Here is a 20,846-nt window from a genome sequence, read left to right on the forward strand (position 1 = left end):
CACACACACACACACACACACACACACACACACACACACACACACACACACACACAAATGTTTCACAGTTCAAACCTATGTGTCATAATAACTCATCTTATATATTTTCCCGCTACAACTGGATAAAAAGTCACAATCTTTGTTTGTCTCTAACTAATGTTACTATAAAAACGACAAATGTTCTGCGACTGCCTACAGGAGAAAATACAATATTCTTCAGTTTGAGACAACAAATCCTAATCTGCRCTGATTAGATTTGGAGGAGCAGAGCGAAGGGCTTGTTGTGTTATGAACCTGGACAGCTGCTTCAGCTCTTTTTAAACAAAACTGACCTTTAAAAAGCTCCATCCGTGCAGCTGAATACTATATTTAGAATGTTTTTGCTGCTTTATTTGACCAACCCTTCACAAAAACAACACTGAAGCCCCCAGATTCAGCGAGGAAAAGGTTATTAATATTTTTTACTTTATTTTATTTTAAAAAAAACAGATGCACTGAGCAGCTAATGAGCACTGAAACATCTATAATCTCATATTTATTTAAGAAAAAAAAATCAATGTGCATGGTGCCTGTCAGGCTGCCACTCCCAGCTCCCAACATAAACACAAAGTGACATAAACAACAAATGTTACGACTATTAAATAATTAAACCAAGCTTTACAATTAATGTTTAAAACACATAGGAATTTTGGAAAAATGTTCAACACGTGGAATAACAAAATTCTTCTTTTCTTTCTTTTTTTAATTTAAACTTGTTGCAAGCCTAAAACGTTAACAAAATATAGACTTTTTCCTCTAAAATCTCTAAAACGTGTGGAAATTTTGTTAATTTCTTTCACACATAAATACAGTCTAGAAGCAAATGTTTCCTTCTCCTGAGGAAGAATGTGAAAATGTTGGAACAGGATGAATGAAAATCTTTTCCCTCTTTGTAAAGGAACCACAAAAATCCACACGTTGCTTCATTTTGAGGAGTTTCTTACCTTCCTGACGTTTGTTTCTCCAGAACAACCAGGAGCACAGAGCTGCAGATTGTAAAGTTTTCAACCTAAAGTCTGGATTTACTAGCAGCCCAGAGGAGCAGCTCCCCGCCCAGAAAACCAAATTAGGCATGGGAGATCTACACTGTTATTCACATCTGTCTGAGGTGCCCCTCCTCCTCCTCCTCCTCCTCCTGCTGCTCCTACTGAGGGCCTCAGCTGCCTCTGGTGAAGAGAACTCCCTCCTGTGTGATTTCTCTTTCCCTGCAGCCACACAAAAAAGGCAAATAATTTATCTTTTTATTAACAAGTCACATTATCAAACTGATAATAAAAAAAATAATATTTAATGTTATTTCATTCTGTGACATTTAGTTATACAAAACATATCCGTCCTGTCATCACCATTGCTTCTGATTTTATTATTATTAAAAAATATATTGGTAAAGATAATAAAATGTTTCTTTTTGTCATCTCCACAGCTTGACAACAAGCCAAACATCCGTCAACTCTACGCCCCTAAATCATCACAAGTTTTTTTCCTCTGTATGTATTGTTTACATACAGATGCGGTTGCCCCTGGCAATCAGTGTGTCCTGAGTTTGAAGCTGATGTGTTTCCTGACTGAAAGCAGAGGAAATATGTCGTCACGTAAACGTTCTGATTAGACTGTTGAAACTTTTTTTAAGTTTCTCATCGATGAGTCTGAGAGTAAAGTAAATAAAGCTACCTGGCTTAATAAAACTACTAAGGAAAAGTTAAGAAAAATGAAAAAAAAAAATTTAAAAGATGAGATCAAACTATTAATTTTTTCCCCATTTTTTTAATTTAGAAAGACGTGAAACAGCTCTGCAACTTGCTGATTAAAAAATGCTTGCGTGAATGATGACCCAGTTTTTTTTCAATCTAGTTTTGCACAATTGGTGCTGTTCATATATCAAAACATTTAGCTTATTTAAGAAACTGCTGCACTGCCTTTTTTTAAATGTGACTTTATTGTAACCGAAAGTTATATTAATCCTTTCAAGTATTGTTTTTTTCTTTTTTTCCCTGTATGTTACTTTTAGTTTTTAGCTACCATTCTGCTACTTTTAACCTTTTCTATGTTTGGCATTTAAAGCCATTTTTAGCTTTTAGGTATAGGCTTCAGCCGTACCTCAAAAAGCACAATTTTTTGTCATGATATTTTGGATTTAGCAGTCAAGAAATGCCAAAATGTGTTTAAAGACTCTAAGGAAATTTAAAAAAAATAATCACAGTTGGATTGAAGAATATATATTTTTATGTATTATTTTATTAATGATAATATTATTTTAATTCCTGCTAGATCATTTAATTTAAAAGCTATTTCAGAAAGAAACTCGATCAAAAAACATTTAATAAATAGCCAACAGTGTTTGATAAGAAAAGTTTAAAGGGCTTTAATTTTCACGTGTTGTAATCCCTAGTAATATCCGCAAGATGGCGCCAGACTCGTTTTACTTTACGACAGTGTGACGTTRTATTTTGTCGTAAAACGTGAGTTTTCGGGGCCGCGCGCTCGCTCCAGTTTACAGATCATCATGGCGTCGGGAACTGGTGGAGAGTCATCCGGCGGACACGATGCCGAACTGGACGAATTGTTGGACAGTGAGCGTTGACACACGGTTGATCCGGTTTTTGTTGATGCTTATTGGGATGTGACTAGTTTGTAGCTGCGGCCCGGTACCGTCGGTCTGACGGTGTCCGGAGTTCAGGCGCTCGATCAGGGTCTTTGAGGGACCGAATGTTAGTTGACAGTTGGAGCAGCCGATCATCATGGCGGCTTTAGTAATAATAATAATAATAATAATAATAATAATAATAATAATAATAATAATAATAAAAGCAGGTTTATTGTTATAGCTTAAACAGCTCGGAACCTTAAATAAGGATTACTTACGTCTTTTGACTCACTTTATTGTGTGACCGTTAACTGACARTTGTTTTTATGTGACAGCAGGTCTTTTAAAAATACCTCAGGATTACAATTAGCATGTAAGACTAATATAAGGTACTTGAAGAGGACTTTTAGTTTAGATCTGTAAAAAGTGTGCTACATAAAGCAAACTGACCTAAATTTTTATCACCTTTTAGGTCTGTTTGCTTGATATGTACAGTATTTAATTGTCATAGCAGCAGTGTAAGGCTCAGTTCTGATGGGTTCTCTTTGCYTCAGGTGCATTGGATGATTTTGACAAGGCACCAGCTCCTCCGCCCCCTGAACCTGCTGCAGCTTCATCATCAGCCSACGGCGGAGCAGAGAAGGTCAGCTTCGGCGTCGGACCGCTTCTCTTCACTTGACATTTTTGCACTTAGTGTCACGTAAAAATAAAAGTTGAAGGTCTTGAGTGTTTTTTTTTTTTTGTTGTTTTTTTACCTGCAGCCCCCTCTGCTTGAGGACTGCAAGCTTTTCGAGTCTCTCTTCGAGGGGGGCATGGCCGCTCAGGCCAAAGAAGAGTGGGAGAAGGCCATGACGGAGCTGGCCCAGGAGGAACCGGAGCTGCTGCAGCACTTCCAGAAGCTGTCGGAAGCGGCGGGAAAAGTCGGTAAGACCGAACTGCTCTTTGCAGGGTTTTTGTTTTTCATCGCCACCGCGTTTGTCTCGTACCTCTGATGCTTCCCGCGTGTTTTCTTCAGGCACCGACACGGCCTCCCAACAAGAATTCACCTCCTGTCTCAAAGAGACGCTTCGAGGCCTCGCCAAGAACGCAGACAACCTGCAGGTGTGTCGAGTCAGACAGGAAGGATTATTCTGAAACCGTTAGGCAGGAAAAAAAAATGCAGATGTTTCAGTCGTGTTTTCTTGTAGTCCTCGGGGCTAGCTGGAGATGACCTGGTGAAAGCTCTGGAGGGTCTCGGGTTGGACGAAGGCGGCGAAGAAGGAGGTGAAGACGGAAACATCCTGCCCATCATGCAGTCCATCATGCAGAATCTTCTCTCCAAAGAAGTGCTGTATCCATCGCTGAAAGAGATCAGCACCAAGGTTCCGCCTCTGTTCCTGCCACGTTTTCCTCCTTTTGTAACATCCRCAGTAACTGCTGCTCTCCTTCCCAGTACCCAGAGTGGCTGGAGGCCAACAAGCCGAGCCTCAGCGCTCAGGACCACCAGCGCTACGAGCAGCAGGCTCACATCATGGCAGAGATCTGTGTGCTGTTCGAAGGCGAGGACGAGAGAGCTGAAGAGAAAGAGAAGACGTTTGAGAGCATCATGGACCTGATGCAGAAGGTCAGCTTCTTCTCACACACACACATACACACACATCTTTGTATTTGCATCGAACTGAGGACATTGAATTGACTTCCATTAATTTTTGTAACTGTATTTATGCCTAACCCAGACATTTTCCCTAAAACTAACCATTATTGGTCTATAGTTAACCCTAACCTGAACCAGAACTTAATTCACATCATACCTCTAAACCTAACTAGTAAAATTAACCATTACTGGTCTATAGTTAACCCTAACCTGAACCAGAACTTAATTCACACCGTACCTCTAAACCTAACTAGTATAATGCAGTCGAGCTGTAAAAACAGTGACGACTCGGACAAGATCCTCACTTTACATCATAGCTATTCAAAGCAGTCAGTGCAGGCCAACAGCTGAGGGGCTGAACATCCAACAATTAAAGTCCTTATGTAAATAAACCAAGTATTACAAAGATCTATTACCTTTGATATAATTTATTTTTGCTGCATTTAATCATGAATACAACATAGAACCCTATGTAATAAAAGTAGTGATAATAATATCATTTATTACTTTTATGAGCATATTAGAAGTAATATTATTATCATAAAGCAATCTCAAAAACAAATAACACATTCTGCCTCCTATTTAACACAAATATTTTGACGTCTCTGACTTGCCAAATTTTAAACTAATTTTATTTTCACTTTCACAGTTTCTGCTTGTAGTTTTGACTTAGATGTTCATAGAAATGTTTTTACCAGCTTGTAGCCAAGACTCTGATGTTTCTGACACCACACACGCCTATGTCTAACTAAAAGATAACTGGGGATTTGGGCTTAAGAGATGAATGAACCAATTGGCGGGCCGAACTTTGGTCACTCGCGGGCCGGATGTGGCCTGCGGGCCTCCAGTTGAGTAGCCCTGCTTTACATAAATGACCTCACTTTGATAGTAACTATTTTGCAAGTGGTCCTCGCTTTGTAGTAGAAACAATTACACACACAGATCAACGAATATTTTAGAAATATCAGACTCTGTTAGWGCTGCAGCTAACGATTATTATAACGATTAATCGGTCCAATTATTTATCGATTGTTCTGGTAAAAAAAATCATTTTTATTTAGACTATTTTTTTTATTCAAAATAAAACATTTGGACTGAGTATTCTGTTGCTATAATCTTAAATAGTCATACATAAATAAGTATTTGTCAAATAGCTTCAGTAAAAAAACAAATGTGCACAAATATAAATGCAAATATTTGCCCTATCCTCGTAAATGTTGTCCTTTTGGTTGAAGATGAATATTTCTGGTTGCATATTTGTCAAACTGTAGAATGAATGTAGGACAACTGCTGTAAACGTAGCTGTTTTTAATTCATAAAACGTACACAGTTTTGCTCTCTTGCATTGATGCTGTTGATATAAACACTCAAACTCTGTGTTTAGATTTGCACATGATTTAAATATTCATTAAATTATCTTTTTGCTACAAACTTGGTGGATTGATTCATTTTGGATTGAAAGGGGAGTTGAGACGTTGCATGAAGCAGAACTGTGGGGTTTGTTTTAAATGTAAATAATAAAAAATAAGAATAAAATGGATAAATAATCAAGTTTCTTTTCYGTCCAGCTGCAGGACTTGGGTCAGCCGCCTAAAGAGTTGGCAGGAGATGCGGTAAGTTGCAGTTCAGCTTCTGGTCGCATTAAATGTTGTTTCTACACTTCTCTAKATTTCCTGTTTCTCCTTCCCTCCTCAGCCCCCTGGCTTCAACTTCGACATGGAGTCCCTGAACCTCCCAGGGGTCTCCGGAGCCGGACCAGCCGAGCAGTGCTCCGTCATGTGACGAGGCGGCGGCGGCGTGGTCCGTCAGATGTTCCAGAGCCAAAACAAACAGTCGCTCTGCGTCTTTTAGCAGCAGGGAGGGACGCAGGAGTGTGGCCAGACCGCAGACACTGTTCAAGCAGAAGAGGTGTAGAATCAACAGGAGGAGCCACCAAAACCACMTAATTTGATCTAAAATCGTTTAGAATGAGTAAACGGCAGCTGCAGCCGCTCCTCCGCTCTTCATTTGACAGKAAATGACCTCTGCTGTTGTCCTTGTTGATTTAACTTCCTGTTTAGCCTCACAGTAAATTCTTGCACGTCACAGGTTTAAATGGTGCCTTTTCATAAAGACTTTAAGTTATTTTATAGGTCTTAGAAATTAAAGAGGATGTAGTTGAGGTAAGCAATCCAGAATATAGTTTTAACATGATATGAATTTGAAGAATCGCTAACAAAGTCGATGTTGTTTTGTATGCAATTAAGCCTAAGCTAATTATTAACCTGGCAACTGCACCTTTTCTAAATATTTGATAAATTGAAGAGTGGAAGGTTTTCAGCACCTTTATCCATTTCTCTCCCTCGTATTGATTTGAAGTGACTCCCGGATGCCTTTGCTGTGCTTACAGTGATCATTACCGTGTTGAGTTACTGTGCAAAGTGTGATTTCCCAGAGTTTGTAAAGTGCAGTGATGGTTTGTCTTGGTGTTGACTCCCTGTAGAAAAAAAAAAACAGACAAAAACATCCCCAGAGTGAAAACAATCATTTGAAAAGGATGGGAGCACACGGCCTTTCCAGAAAACTTGAGGGTCAGAGTTGGACGTGAGCACTTTCTGGCTCTGGTCGCTGGGTTTGTTTACGACCAGATTTCAACCAGCTGCTGTCGCCTGCGGACAAAGCTTCCTCTCCGTTACAATAGAGAGCGAGAGAGGCGTCCAGAAATGACGGGACCACCAGTAACCGCACAATGAAAGGGTGCTGTCAAAGGATTTAGCTATGCACTGAAAAGATATCAGATTTATCAGCTGTGAAGGTTTCATCACGGGGTGGGAGTTWGAGCCCATCAGCTCTGGAGGACGATGAAAACCCCAGTGTCATGAAAAATAAAGACTTGTAATTTAACACTACTTTGCTTTGTAAATATGAAATAAAACTGATAATTAAACATGGATTATTTGTCATTATTACTCATACATTAGTAATGAAAAAATATAATTCATGCACATCTTTTTGCTTATTTATAGATCAAATTGTTCAGTAAATAAAACAGTTTTACAAAACTGGTTCAAGTATTACCTATGACTCATTTTTTAAATAATATATTCTAGGTTTTCTAGGATGACAGGTAGTGACTGACCAGGTGAATTTTAATGGAACACAACCATCTAGTTCTGGCCTTGTACAAATTAATGCTGAAATAATTATGTTATAGTTGGAGATAAAAATTAAAAAACATTCATAATTTTTATTTATTTTTTATGTATGACACGGTTTCTTCGCTTTTGTAAGTAATAATCTCAAAAACAAAGCCATCGTTAAGTTAGAGCGATTTTGACAACAATTTGACAACAATAACACCGCAAGTGCATTCTATGTTGTGTATTTCTATGCAGCGCTGCCGTGGAGCTTTTTGCGTCAAAATTTYACTTTAAAACTTTATTGTTCAAAACCGGAAGACAGAAGCGGACTACGTGTCAGGAAAAAGAGGAGTCGGCTAATGGGCGAAGGATACGCGTCTCTGAAATAACCTGCCTGTAACATTTTCTCTGTTCAGTTTAATGTTTTTTTCAGTATACATTTAAGATTTAGGAGCAGAAGTGTTGAACAGTAAGGATGTTAACTAAATTTGAGACGAAGTCGGCCCGAGTCAAAGGTAAGCGTTTCAGCTAGCACAGAAGCTAACTTTAGCTAGCGGGCGTTACTCTGTTATTTATTCAGAGCGATGTTTTTCGGATACATTTGTTCTAATGACACCAAGTATACTATTGAAAAATGTTTATATATTAAGAAATAATTTACATTTATATGAATTTATTTTGCTTTACATGACGTTTACGTAACTAACGTGGTGTCATAGCACTAACAAAGTCTGTGTCTGATACAATTATGTTACATYTCAGGCCTGAGTTTCCATCCTAAAAGGCCATGGGTTCTTGCAAGCTTGCACAACGGTGTAATCCAGCTGTGGGACTATCGAATGTGCACCTTGATCGACAAATTTGATGAACATGATGGTGAGACAGAGTGACGTGGGCGATATAAAGTGATATTTACGGTTTGTCAAATGGAAATAAAATGCATCCATTATGATTTTGCTTGCAGGTCCTGTCAGAGGTATTGATTTCCATAAACAGCAGCCTCTGTTTGTGTCTGGAGGAGATGATTATAAAATCAAGGTGAGACTTGCTATAGCATGCATTTACRTTTTAACATTTAATCACATGTTAAATATTAAATGTCGCTGTTCATCCAGGTATGGAACTACAAACTGAGACGTTGCCTCTTCACCCTCCTGGGACACTTGGACTACATCAGAACCACATTCTTTCATCATGTGAGTCCCACTTTGACACACGTCTGGTTTTAACGTGCGTCTTTTGTGACCTGATCCAAAGTTGTTAGCTTTATGTCATCTCAGCTGACGTATGTGACTTAATTCTTTGCTCATAGAAGGAAAATTGGAGTTTTTTTTAAAATGCTTTTGTTTGCAAAGACCATCTCATATATCTGCATGCTTAGTGAGCAGCAAAACGGAAAAAGTAATGAAAAAAACATTTGTTTGTGGTCCAAGTGAGTTTCAGTGAATTCTAATYTTACCTGTAGGAATACCCCTGGATTCTGAGTGCCTCAGATGATCAGACCATCCGCATCTGGAACTGGCAGTCAAGGACCTGTGTGTGGTAAGAGTCAAGTAAAAAAAAAAAAGTTCAAGGTTCATATTACGGTAGATTAAATAAAGGATTCTTAATACTATGAATGCAAAATCTAAAACCCAATAAAATGCATTGARGCCATTTTCAGTCATAAAAAATAGCATTATTGACTAATTCAGCCTGTCAAAGTGACAGTATTCAGACATTCATCACTGTTGTATTAATCSTTCTCACATTTTAAACATATTTAATTTGACATAGTCGAGTCAAGACGATGCACCGCAATTCAAGGAGTGAGACTGTGGAATAATTTAGAAGATGATGTTAAAAGTGCCACATCAATGTGCTTATTTAAGAGAATGATAAAGACTGGACTGTTAAAAAAATATAAAATGATTTAATATGTAGTCATTCACTTTATCTTAGAAAGTTTCAATGTTTTTGTTTGTTAACTGAAGAGCATTATAGTTTGAATCTATATTTGAGAAAAAAGGGGCAGATATAAGGTTGTTTTTCTTTCTGCCACCTTTCATTTTATTTGTATTTTCTTTTTATTGTACATAGAATTTTGTTTTATGTTTTATGTCTTATGAAATGAATAAAGTTTTATATAAAATGTTGTATTATGTCAAAAATTCCAACTAACTGCAGAACGAATGCGTAAAACAAAGTGGCACTTACTGAAGGAGCTGAGAGCATCTTTTTGAGCCATTTTTACTCCTAAAGATCTAAACTTTGCAACTATAATTAAAAAAATGTTCTTATATTGGTGAAAAAATGTTTCCTCTACAGAAGAGTTTTAAAAAGACGCAACCACAATAAAAATAACACTAAAAAAAAAAAAAATCACTGGCTGCAAAGACCAACACTGAAATTAGGATTTGTCTGTTTCTCTGTTGTCGCCCACAGTGTGCTCACAGGACACAACCACTATGTGATGTGCGCCCAGTTCCACCCGTCCGAAGACCTGGTGGTGTCGGCCAGTCTGGACCAGACCGTGCGAGTGTGGGATATCTCCGGTGAGGGCCTGTGGGAGAACAGACCAGAGTGGACAGTGGGCTGGGTTTGGGGTAGGGGTGGGGGGCAGAGTGGTTTAACTGGGGGAGGAAGAAGAAGTCAGGAACAGAGTGAAYACAAGTCCTGAACCTCTTCGTTCTCTCACCCAGTTTGTAGAGGACAGATCTCTGTGGGCTGTTRGCAGAAACACTTCTACATGTACCGCCAATTTTAGAAAATGCTGCACTGTGTCATTGAAATAATAATTTCATATGATTTGGTGTGGTAAAATATACATGTTTAATAGAAGTGTTTCTGTGCCTCTGCATGCTTTTAAACATTTAATGTTTTTTCTCTTGTGTCTTTGCACTAACTGAACAATTTATTTGCTTTTTTAAAAAATATTAAGCATCAAAAACATGCAAAATGTATTGAACTGTGACCCTCACTTGTCCTTTTATGTCTYTAAAATGTTTGTGGTGTGAGCATGACTGCGTTTGTCTTTTATAAACTCTGAACCGCATGACCTAACCGCACCCCGTACAGTTTCACCGGTMACCCTCCACGCTGGAAGCATGTCCAGATTTCGGCATTCACACTCGCTTTATAGACGCCACTACTGCTTTTTTTTACCCTCCAGTTTAAATTTCCTTAAACCATTAGAACAGTGACTACTAACAAGATTGAACATTTAGTGCCGATAAGAAAATAGTTCCTTTATACCCAAGATGCCTGCATGTTTGGCTCAAGTTAAAACTACAGAATGGCTGAAGACGATGTAGCTTTAATGCTAACCCATAAATGCTAACGGTGCATGTGACTAAACACGCTTTCTGCCATAAATTAAACTCTCCTTCTCATGTTTCTGACATTAAACKCCCCATCAGAGCACGTCTTTACAATCCTGCCGCCCACCCCACTCTCATCAGCCGAGCCCACGCACACTGTGCCGTCCTCATCCCACGCGCTCCTCGGAAACATCCATACCTGCACATAGGTTCCTAGTGCCGTGCCTTTCCCTCTGTCGAGCTGTCTGTTCACCACGACATCTTGAAATGGACTGAAATCATCAACGCARTCTTCCTGATACCATTTCGGTGTTTGACTCGATTCTGCTCGGCTGTCTGATTCCCTAACCGAATCAACATAACCAAATCAGTAGTGTTGCTGAAGCGATGATTGTTTGACTCGAGTTAATAAAAATCAGAGGCTGTGTTGGTGTTTCGACCGTGTGTGTGTTCAGCAGCCCAACAGCTCTTTGTTCCTCATTTGATGCACTTCCTCTCCCATGATTTTACTCCATCTTTAATGTTTTTATAAATCATTTCTGTTTTGTTTTGTTGTTTTTGTTCCATTTCTCCCCTCTTCTGTGGTGTATCTGTAAATGATGATGGTTCCAGGTCTGAGGAAGAAGAACTTGTCTCCCGGCGCTGTGGAGACGGATGTTCGTGGCATCACTGGGGTTGACCTTTTCGGTGCCTCGGATGCTGTTGTGAAGCACGTCCTTGAGGTAAACTTCTTGTAGATGTGTGATATATATATATATATGTGTAAATGTTGTAAATTCTCACAGACTCAACTTTTAGTGTAAGAGGTTTGTTTTCTGACAAGATTTCAGCAAAGCTTTGTAGTACGGTTAAAATTTATAGTGACTGATGCCAGCTATATAAGCAATACATATTTTTAAATATGCTTTTTGTTTAAGCACTGAGATCACAGATCTATTTGCCTGTGTGAAGAGAAAAATAAAATAAGTTATACATGAAACAAAAATCATGATAAAGAAACTCGACAATGTAATRGTTTCTCTTGGGTATTAATCTTGTTAGATTTTCCAGTTATCAAAAGGCGTGTACTTCTAGAGGGGATAGTCTTCAGTTTTTGGTTTAAGATCCAGTTTAATTGTTCTGGATTTCTCCGACTTGTGTCTTTTTGCATCCAGGGTCATGACCGCGGCGTCAACTGGGCTGCCTTCCACCCCAGCATGCCCCTCATCGTGTCCGGAGCCGACGACCGGCAGGTGAAGATCTGGAGAATGAACGGTGAGAGACTCGGCTCGAGTTACGATCTTTAATGTTCGAGCATATTAAAGCACAAGAACACACTTCCTGTTGTGAGCTCATGGTGTTTGTTGCTGCCTCCTGGTGGCCAATCTGAAACTGCACATCCATCTGTAGCTGCTGTTCTTCATCTTTTAGCTCTACTCATAAGCTAGAATGTAGAACAGTGATCAGTAAATGGCAGCCTGGAACCATTTTAGTTTGATATTTTAAAATATTTAAATTGTCAGGGTTACATTTTATTTAACATTATTGTACAGTGACTTGAGCAAAATCACAAAACTGTTATTTATAAACAAAACTCATCAATTTAAGTTATGAAGAAAATATGGATGTAAAAAGAAACGTCACTGTCAAAGTCTAAAACAAAACGGCTCACTTTGCAAGTATCATTAATATTATTTTTGTCGTCTATGATAATAATTTGTGTATTTTTTTTGCATCAAAGGCCAAACTCTCTAGAGCACAGGTTCTCAAACTCTGGTCCCAGGACCTCCCAGGGGTCTGCGAGTCATATCTTGGGGGTCCTCAAAAATTTCAATGTCCATTTGATTTTCATTTAAAAAAATGCCTACGGGGAACAATATACTAGTAAAACAAACATACTAAACCAAACAAAAGATAATATTCCCATGGCATTTAAGAAGTAAAATGACAGTAAACAATTTTTAAAACAGCATGGGGTTTATAAGGGGGGTCCCTGGAAATTTTTCACCCTTGTAAGGGGTCCCCAGACCCAAAACATTTGAGAACCCCTGCTCTAGAGTCTGCACAGAAAGGTTTTGGTCTCTGATCAGAATTTGTTGGTAACTCCTGATACAGATGAGGAAATGGACAAAGAATTGATTTGTAGTTAAGTGTTTAAAATATTTAAAAATGTCCAGGGCAGCTGCGTTATTTATTTAACCTAAAGATTTCATCCAGTCAACGCAGAAACCTTGCAGAAAGAATTTTGCACTTTTTTAAATATAATTAATTTAAAAAAAATTTAACTCTTAAAAATGTGATTATTGTTATTTTTTTTGTTTAGAGTCCAAGGCGTGGGAGCTGGACACGTGCCGCGGTCAYTACAACAACGTGTCCTGTGCCGTCTTCCACCCACGCCAGGAGCTCATCCTGTCCAACTCCGAGGACAAGAGTATCCGTGTGTGGGACATGTCCAAGAGGACCGGGGTGCAAACCTTTCGACGCGACCACGATCGCTTCTGGGTGCTGGGGGCCCACCCAAACCTCAACCTGTTTGCAGCAGGTACCTGTTGAACCCACGTCCAAAAGATTTCCCAGTTGGCAGTCATTTTAGCTCATTTTCTTCTGTTTTAAAACAGCAAAACACTAATTGCTATCATTATTTGGCTGGTTGTAAAAAAAATATCRCCTTTTTTTCCTCTGGCAGAGATTTTTGCTCTGATTAACAACCTGATTTGTGTGTTTTCGAGGTCATGACAGCGGTATGATCGTGTTCAAGCTGGAGCGTGAGCGCCCTGCGTACGCCGTTCACGGCAACATGCTGTACTACGTGAAGGATCGCTTCCTGCGTCAGCTGGACTTCAACAGCAGCAAAGATACGGCCGTCATGCAGCTCCGCAGGTCGGTGCTTCATGTCTGCGTTTAGTGTTCGGAGTGCAGAGAGGTTTAAAAACAAACTGAAGTGTTATTCAAGAAGTGAGAATAATTTTTTTTTAATTTCTGTTTTTTTTTAGTGGTTCTAAGTTCCCGGTGTTCAGCATGTCTTATAACCCTGCTGAGAATGCTGTCCTGCTCTGCACTGTGAGTGTCTCTCATTAATAACAAACTTCTGGTTTCTGTGTTTATTTTAATGCTTTCTAYTTTTATCACAGAGAGCCACCAACCTTGAGAACAGCACGTATGATCTGTACTCAATTCCCAAAGAAAGTGACTCTCAGAACCCTGATGGTAAAACATAGATATATTTTATATTATAACACTTTTGGGTCTTTCGCTGCTTTAAAATGTTCTTATGAGTAATTTGAGTGTTTAAATGAGCTGTGCTTTATGAATAAAGTAACAGGGAGTCTGTCTGTTTTCAGCACCTGAAGGAAAAAGATCTTCAGGTCTGACTGCAGTTTGGGTGGCAAGAAACAGATTTGCTGTCCTGGACCGCATGCACTCTGTAAGTCTGTCTTAAAGGTTGATCAGAAAATGAGAAAAGTCTCTAAAAATTACAAAAATTTGGGAGAAAAAATGGTTTCATCTTTTWTATTGTTAATTTAACTCAAATATGTCTCTTAAAATGGATTTACAATTGGTTTGTAACATTTTCTACCTCCCTTTAAAATATCTTGCACCTTCCTAAAATATGAAACCATATTTTAAATTTTTAGGAATAGAACATTACTTTGTCCAGCACTAGTGTCTAATCTTCTGGTTGGATACTTCAGGTTTCAGTCAAACATTTTCTCTTATTTTAGAAGAATTTTTACCTGAAATTCATCTGTGAAATCAGACTCCACCCTGGTGCAGAAACGAGTGATTAAAGCTACTTGAAAAAAATGTTTTCTCTGATTTATCGGCTTGTTTAAAGTTCTGTTCTCTTTATTGTTTTCTGTATTTTAATCTGCGCTCCTTGAATTTGGTTCTTTCACAGCTCCTGATTAAAAACCTGAAGAATGAAATTGTGAAGAAGGTCCAGGTGCCGAGCTGCGAGGAAATCTTCTACGCCGGCACGGGCTCCCTGCTGCTGCGCGACGCCGACGGCGTCACGCTGTTCGACGTGCAGCAGAAGCGCTCTCTGGCCACCGTGAAGATCGCCAAGGTCAAATACGTGGTGTGGAGCTCCGACACCAGCCACGTGGCCCTGTTGGCTAAACACGGTGAGTGGACTGAGATGAAAGCTGCAGAGACCAAAAACACAAGTTCTGAGTTAAACAACAGGAACAAAACTCTTCCCCGTCTCCCCGCAGCTATTATGATTTGCAACCGTAAGCTGGAGAGTCTCTGCAACATTCATGAAAACATCCGCGTGAAGAGCGGCGCCTGGGATGAGAGTGGAGTCTTTATTTACACCACCTCCAACCACATCAAATATGCCCTCACTTCTGGGTAGGTTCTGTTCGGTTCCACGCTGCTCGTTCATCCGTTCACCACAGTTATGTCTTAGTTTTAAAAAGTGTTAAACTGAAACCAGTGAAGGTAGATTTAACTAAACTAACAGCAGAATCAAAGTGTCTGGTAACTGATGGCGTGCWCAGATTTTTCACTCTGGGTCTCAGAAAGTCGAGGCGGTTTCATCTTTTTTATTTAATTTTATTATATTATGAATAATTCCAGCAGTAGCTTTGCATATCTATAGAAAATTATGAAATGTTTTAAGCATAGCTTTGTATTTGATTGAATAAATGCCATAAGAAACACTTTCATTTTCTGCGAAAATGAAGCATGAATGCTTAATGCTTTAAATTTTATGCAGAAAAAAAAGTACGTTTTTGCAATTTGATGTAAAATAGAAAAATAGCTGTAAAAGCTGAATTTAACACAACAAAGAAAAAGCATGTTTGCTGAATTAAGCGGCTGAACGATGTAGCTAAAATGGTCAGAAGAAGGTAACTAGCTAAAAAAAGGCTGAAAATAGCTACAAAGTAGCTTAAATGGCAGAAAATTGGAAGAATCATAGAAAACTTAAATTAGCTGTAAGAAACTGATGGAAGCAGAAAAAATWAATTAGCAAAATAACTGAAAAAAGCAGAACGATGCCTGAAAAAAGCAGGGAAAAAGCTAATATTAGCAAAAAAGAAGCTAAAATTAGCACAAAGTAAAAAAAAAAAACAGAACAAAAGGCAGGAAAGGTTAAACTGTTTTGGAGGATTGTAAGGATGTTGAAGACGGCTCCGTTCATTTTCAATGAGAACAAAAATGGCTAAAAACGCTACATATTTTATAAAGTATAAATTGCAGAAACACCAGAAGTCATAGCCAGAATGTCCTGAAGGAGTTGAACTTTTTGATGTATAAATATTTGAACCTGGCACAAATTATGGGACGATATACGTGCCGAAAAAAAAACTTACCAAAAAAAATGGATCTCAGTAGAATAAATGCTTAATAGCATTCACACAATGGGATGTTTCCAGTTATGTGGATTTATAAATAAGTAACGTGGAGTAATATTTGTCCCTGCAGTGATCATGGCATCATAAGGACCCTGGACCTGCCCATCTACGCCACCCGTGTCAGAGGCAACAGCGTTTACTGCCTGGACAGAGAGTGCCGGCCTCGCGTTCTCACCATCGACCCGACAGAGTACCGCTTCAAACTGGCGCTGGTCAATCGTAAATACGATGAGGTTTGTTCCAAACAACTTGTTTTACAGTGTGTAAACAAATAACCTTCATGGTTGCTTTCACTGATTAAAATCACTCCACTGTTGTCCCTGCAGGTGCTTCACATGGTGCGTAATGCCAAGTTGGTGGGTCAGTCCATCATTGCATACCTGCAGAAGAAGGGCTACCCCGAGGTGGCTCTGCACTTTGTTAAAGACGAGAAGACACGTTTCAGCCTGGCTCTGGAATGTGGAAACATTGAGGTGAGCTGAGAGTTATAATTAAACCTTTAAAGACTTTTATATTTTTTTAAATCAATGATTAAGGGTTTGGTTGTGGTTGATGCTGCAACTTGATCAAAAACTTCTGCAACGACRAAACTCATTTTCTGCAGGACAAAGTGCAAACAATCACAAAAAGCCTCTCCTCTCGGTGTTTTCAGGTGGCGCTGGAGGCAGCCAAGGCTCTGGACGAGCGCAGCTGCTGGGAGCGTTTGGGTGAGGCGGCGCTGCTGCAGGGACACCACCAGGTCGTGGAAATGTGCTACCAGAGGACCAAGAACTTCGACAAGCTCACCTTCCTCTATCTAATCACTGGCAACCTGGCCAAACTGCGCAAGATGATGAAGATCGGTGAGTTAGGAGCCAAGTGAAGGCTTTGTAATCCTAATTTAATATGTAGTATTTATTGTGTTGTGTGCATTTTTATTTTCAGCTGAGATCAGAAAGGACATGAGCGGTCACTACCAGGCAGCTCTGTATCTGGGGGACGTGAGTGAGCGGGTCAGGATCTTGAAGAACTGTGGTCAGAGTGAGTTCGTTCATCATTTTACTTSGTTCAGTCTTTTACTTCCCAGTGCTGTAAATGTGCCAGATTCCTAAAACTAATAAATGATTTCTTTTCAGAGTCTCTGGCTTACCTGACTGCAGCCACACACGGGCTGGACGAAGAGGCTGAGGCACTGAAGGAGACCTTTGACCCAGAGAAAGAGACGGTGTGTTGAAAAAACTTAAATATGTGTGAATTTGTTTATTTTATACGTAAATGATCTGGTAAATGTGTCAGGGTTGTTCAAATGTGTTTTATTTGCAGACGACACTACATTTTTTTTGTTTTGGTAAAAATATAGAACGGATGTTGGAAATGATGCAGATAGAATTTGCTAAAATACAAACCTGGTTTAAGCTTAATAAATTATCGTTAAATTTAGATAAGACTAATTATATGATATTTAGTAATAGAAAGAAAACAACTGATGTTCCACTTAGAGTTGAAGTTTTTGGGCGTCATCATAGATGAGAAGCTGACATGGAGACCTCATATTTAAGAACAAAAATGGCCAAGTCCATTGCAATATTGTACAAAGTAAAGGATTTATTTAATGATAATGCACTGTTTATATTATATTATATAAAGCAATAATTGTTCCACACTTAATCTACTGTTTTGATGTTTGGGGAAAATCGTGCAAAACAATTACAAACCCTATATTTATTTTACAAAAAAGAGCTGTAAGAATTACTATCACCCATCAAATTCATTGTTCCATCAGTTGAAGTTATTGAAATTCAAGATCTGGTTAATTATGGTATTTTATCAGTCATGTATAGGGCTCATAAAAAACACATTACCTTCAAACATTCAATTACGCTTTGTTAAAAGAGAGAGTTGTTATAATCTCAAAGGGATAAAGATGTTTGTTGAACCCAAATTTAGAACCAGTTTAAAGGAATGGAGTACTTCAGTCCAGGGTATAAGATTATGGAATAATCTGGAAGATGACATTAAAAATGCCAGACTAATATGTATATTTAAGAAAATAACAAAGGTTAATTTTCTAGAGAAATATGTAAATGTATGAATTGTTGTTCAAGGAGTTAAACCTTTATTTATTTTTGTAAACTAAAGATTATTTTTGATTGAATTTATTTATTTAAGAAAAAGGAGCAGATATAAGATTTTTTTCTTCTTCTGCTACCTTTCATTTAATTTATTTGTATTTTTATTGTTTGTTGAATTTATGTTGCTGCTTTTAAAGAAACGAATAAACTGATTTATTTACCAATATGACCTTTAATCACATCTTTTTTTTGTTCTACATCATTGGACAAAAAATACTTGACTGTAATTTGTATTTTGTGTCCTGTAGGTGCCGGAGGTTGATCCTAATGCACAGCTGCTGCAGCCGCCTCCTCCCATCAACCCTCTGGACACCAACTGGCCACTGCTCACTGTGTCCAAGGGCTTCTTTGAGGGAGCCATCCCAGCAAAGGGTGAGCAGCAGATCTCCCATTWTGCCTCACAGATAGATTACAAACAGACAAACCAGTGGCACCTGTATTTTTCTGTTCGCGTGGCAGGTAAGGCAGGGCAGATGGCTGCAGATCTGGATATGGAGGCTGCCGGAGGCGAGGGCTGGGGAGATGATGCTGAGCTCACCATGGATGAAGGCGAGTTCACTTTGAAGTCGACCTCCTCTGGAGAAACTACAAACATGCTGCTGTTCTGTATTCATAATCATTACACCCGTCCTTTCTCTCTTTTTTTTTTTTCTTAGACGGTTTCATAGACGCCCAGGATGGATTAGGGGAGGAGGGAATGGTGAAAGAAGAGGGAGGAGGCTGGGACATCGATGAAGATGTGGACCTTCCTCCAGAACTGGTGAGAGGAGAATCCAAACCGACACTAGAAGTACAACAAATACCATACAGTAGTGTCAACTTATTTAAATATAAATTCAGTTTAGGTTGGAGTACAGGTTGTATTTGCAAAAAAAAAGTTATTATTGTATTTTTACGTGATGATTTTAATAGGACGTGGCAATTGGAGYAGGCGGAGGAGCAGAAGACGGTTTCTTTGTACCACCTACTAAAGGGATGAGCCCCACCCAGATGTGGTGCAACAACTCCCAGCTGCCAGTGGACCACATCTTGGCTGGCTCTTATGAAACTGCTATGAGGGTACGTTCGTAACTTTAATGTTTTTATGCCAATCAAACACAAACTTACTTATTTTTGTCTTTGTTTCCCCTCCCACAGCTGCTGCACGACCAGGTTGGAGTTGTGAACTTTGACCCCTACAAGACGCTGTTCATGCAGACGTTCTCCAGGGGGCGCACCTGTTACCTGGGGCTGCCCTCGCTGCCTTGTCTGCGTGGTCACCCCCACAGGAACTGGAAGGTATAGCTGCAGTTTTGTAAAATATCAGGCATTGTGGGCTATCCAGACCATGTTCATTCAATTTAATGCACAAAATAATTCTCAGATAATAAAATTTCCCATTTTCTAGTTCTGCCTGCTCTGACTTCCGTTCAGAAGAGCTGTTTATGTTAATGAGCTCTGTTGGTAACGCCCTCCAAAAATCTGTTGGCATTAACTGTGCCCTCCAAAGCCAGCGTTTACGTTAGCATGGCTAATAATAGCAGAAGCTCCGTTGTACAACCATATGATAGACCCAGAGGCAGAGTCGTGGTCGCAGCTTCTTCTTCTTCTTTTTTTTTTTTACTCTCCTCCTCCTCCTCTGCTCTGCGCTCACTCTGCATGCTGTTACCAGAGCAGGGAGCAGCAGCGGTCAAAATACCTCAGAAATTTGAACAAATAGGCTTTAACAAGGCTTTAATAAGCTAAACAATAGAGGTACATGAGAAAACGTGTTCATAAAGAATGAAAATAAATAAATAATTAAAATGTGTCCGTGCCGGTCTCGAACCCTGATCTCTCTCGTCCAACCCTCTACCCATTGCCCTATTGGAGGCTTGTTGTAAAATGAGCTGCGCATTGCACARCAACACGGTGACRGCTTTTTATACTGAGGAGGTGGAGCTTCACCCGGGGGTTGCTAGGTAAAGGGCTGAACGCAGTTTTCGGTGGGTTCTCGTACGGCTTGTGACATCACAAAATGACCGAAGTATAAAACTTGTCGTCATTATACATTAAAAATACATTTACTTACAGTAAATATGCCCCTGGGTGCATTTTTTTTGGTCCTAGGACTGTTTTTTTAAAGAAGTACATACCCAAAGTTGAGTAAAAAAACCTTTAAAAAGTGAATTTTGCATAATAGGTCCCCTTTAAACCATTTGTGTCATTAACGATCGTTCTTCTGTGTGGTTCCAGGACTGTGGAGCCAAGCAGGGGCTGCCTGCCGTTGGGCTGCGCCTCTCTGATCTCATTTCCCGCCTGCAGCAGTGCTACCAGCTGACCACGTCTGGGCGTTTCGAAGAAGCTGTTGAGCGCTTTAGAGTCATCTTGCTTTCTGTTCCCCTACTGGTGGTTGATAACAAACAGGAGATTGCAGAGGTGAGCAACGAGCCCGGTCTGCAGGAAATCTACAAACCAGAGATTCTTAACCTATATTGGGCCGCGAGCGCCACCTTGAGGGCCTCAAAAGAACAACAGTTTTTAACTTTGGGCCGCGGGACCGCATTGATTTTGAATAAGGTGCAATACACTTTCTCACCACTAGTAGCAGTAGTGCGCCACTCAGATGTTTAACAACATTTTTAATATGTAGAAGACGAACCTTAGAAAGTGGCCGAGAATGGAAACCGATTTTAAATGAAAAGTAGAAGCAAAAATGAAAGTAACTCAACAAAAATTGCCAAAGTTTGTCACTAATATGAAG

General features: G+C 39.4%; 3 protein-coding genes across 3 annotated transcripts in view; 2 read left to right on the forward strand and 1 right to left on the reverse strand.

Moving 5' to 3' along the window:
• Positions 1-1,111, reverse strand: part of myadmb (myeloid associated differentiation marker b) — a 6,645-nt gene extending 5,534 nt beyond the window's left edge. Inside the window, exon 1 of the mRNA XM_014013039.1 lies at positions 984-1,111. The gene's annotated coding sequence lies outside the window, so the exon portion shown is untranslated. The remainder of the gene's footprint in view (positions 1-983) is intronic.
• A 1,402-nt stretch (positions 1,112-2,513) lies between these two features.
• Positions 2,514-7,186, forward strand: pex19 (peroxisomal biogenesis factor 19). Its single transcript, XM_014013038.1, has 8 exons — positions 2,514-2,609; positions 3,178-3,266; positions 3,385-3,547; positions 3,639-3,724; positions 3,811-3,984; positions 4,056-4,226; positions 5,825-5,869; positions 5,952-7,186. Exons 1-8 carry the CDS (start codon positions 2,543-2,545, stop codon positions 6,036-6,038), a joined length of 882 nt encoding a protein of 293 aa, XP_013868492.1. The 5' UTR covers positions 2,514-2,542; the 3' UTR covers positions 6,039-7,186.
• Positions 7,187-7,709: 523 nt separating this feature from the next.
• The window catches only part of copa (COPI coat complex subunit alpha), a 15,662-nt gene continuing 2,525 nt past the window's right edge, over positions 7,710-20,846 (forward strand). The window contains exons 1-26 of the mRNA XM_014012997.1: positions 7,710-7,890; positions 8,138-8,251; positions 8,340-8,413; positions 8,491-8,571; positions 8,841-8,917; positions 9,800-9,909; positions 11,287-11,396; positions 11,829-11,928; positions 12,977-13,195; positions 13,383-13,533; positions 13,647-13,713; positions 13,785-13,860; positions 13,995-14,077; positions 14,552-14,777; positions 14,868-15,006; positions 16,084-16,246; positions 16,340-16,486; positions 16,666-16,855; positions 16,938-17,033; positions 17,129-17,217; positions 18,373-18,496; positions 18,584-18,673; positions 18,781-18,884; positions 19,037-19,183; positions 19,262-19,402; positions 20,339-20,521. Coding sequence (XP_013868451.1) covers positions 7,851-7,890; positions 8,138-8,251; positions 8,340-8,413; positions 8,491-8,571; positions 8,841-8,917; positions 9,800-9,909; positions 11,287-11,396; positions 11,829-11,928; positions 12,977-13,195; positions 13,383-13,533; positions 13,647-13,713; positions 13,785-13,860; positions 13,995-14,077; positions 14,552-14,777; positions 14,868-15,006; positions 16,084-16,246; positions 16,340-16,486; positions 16,666-16,855; positions 16,938-17,033; positions 17,129-17,217; positions 18,373-18,496; positions 18,584-18,673; positions 18,781-18,884; positions 19,037-19,183; positions 19,262-19,402; positions 20,339-20,521 — 3,141 coding nt within the window. The 5' untranslated portion in view covers positions 7,710-7,850. The remainder of the gene's footprint in view (positions 7,891-8,137; positions 8,252-8,339; positions 8,414-8,490; positions 8,572-8,840; positions 8,918-9,799; positions 9,910-11,286; positions 11,397-11,828; positions 11,929-12,976; positions 13,196-13,382; positions 13,534-13,646; positions 13,714-13,784; positions 13,861-13,994; positions 14,078-14,551; positions 14,778-14,867; positions 15,007-16,083; positions 16,247-16,339; positions 16,487-16,665; positions 16,856-16,937; positions 17,034-17,128; positions 17,218-18,372; positions 18,497-18,583; positions 18,674-18,780; positions 18,885-19,036; positions 19,184-19,261; positions 19,403-20,338; positions 20,522-20,846) is intronic.

Source organism: Austrofundulus limnaeus, unplaced genomic scaffold (genome assembly GCF_001266775.1).
Source record: "Austrofundulus limnaeus strain Quisiro unplaced genomic scaffold, Austrofundulus_limnaeus-1.0 Scaffold97, whole genome shotgun sequence".
Taxonomy (NCBI): domain Eukaryota; kingdom Metazoa; phylum Chordata; class Actinopteri; order Cyprinodontiformes; family Rivulidae; genus Austrofundulus; species Austrofundulus limnaeus.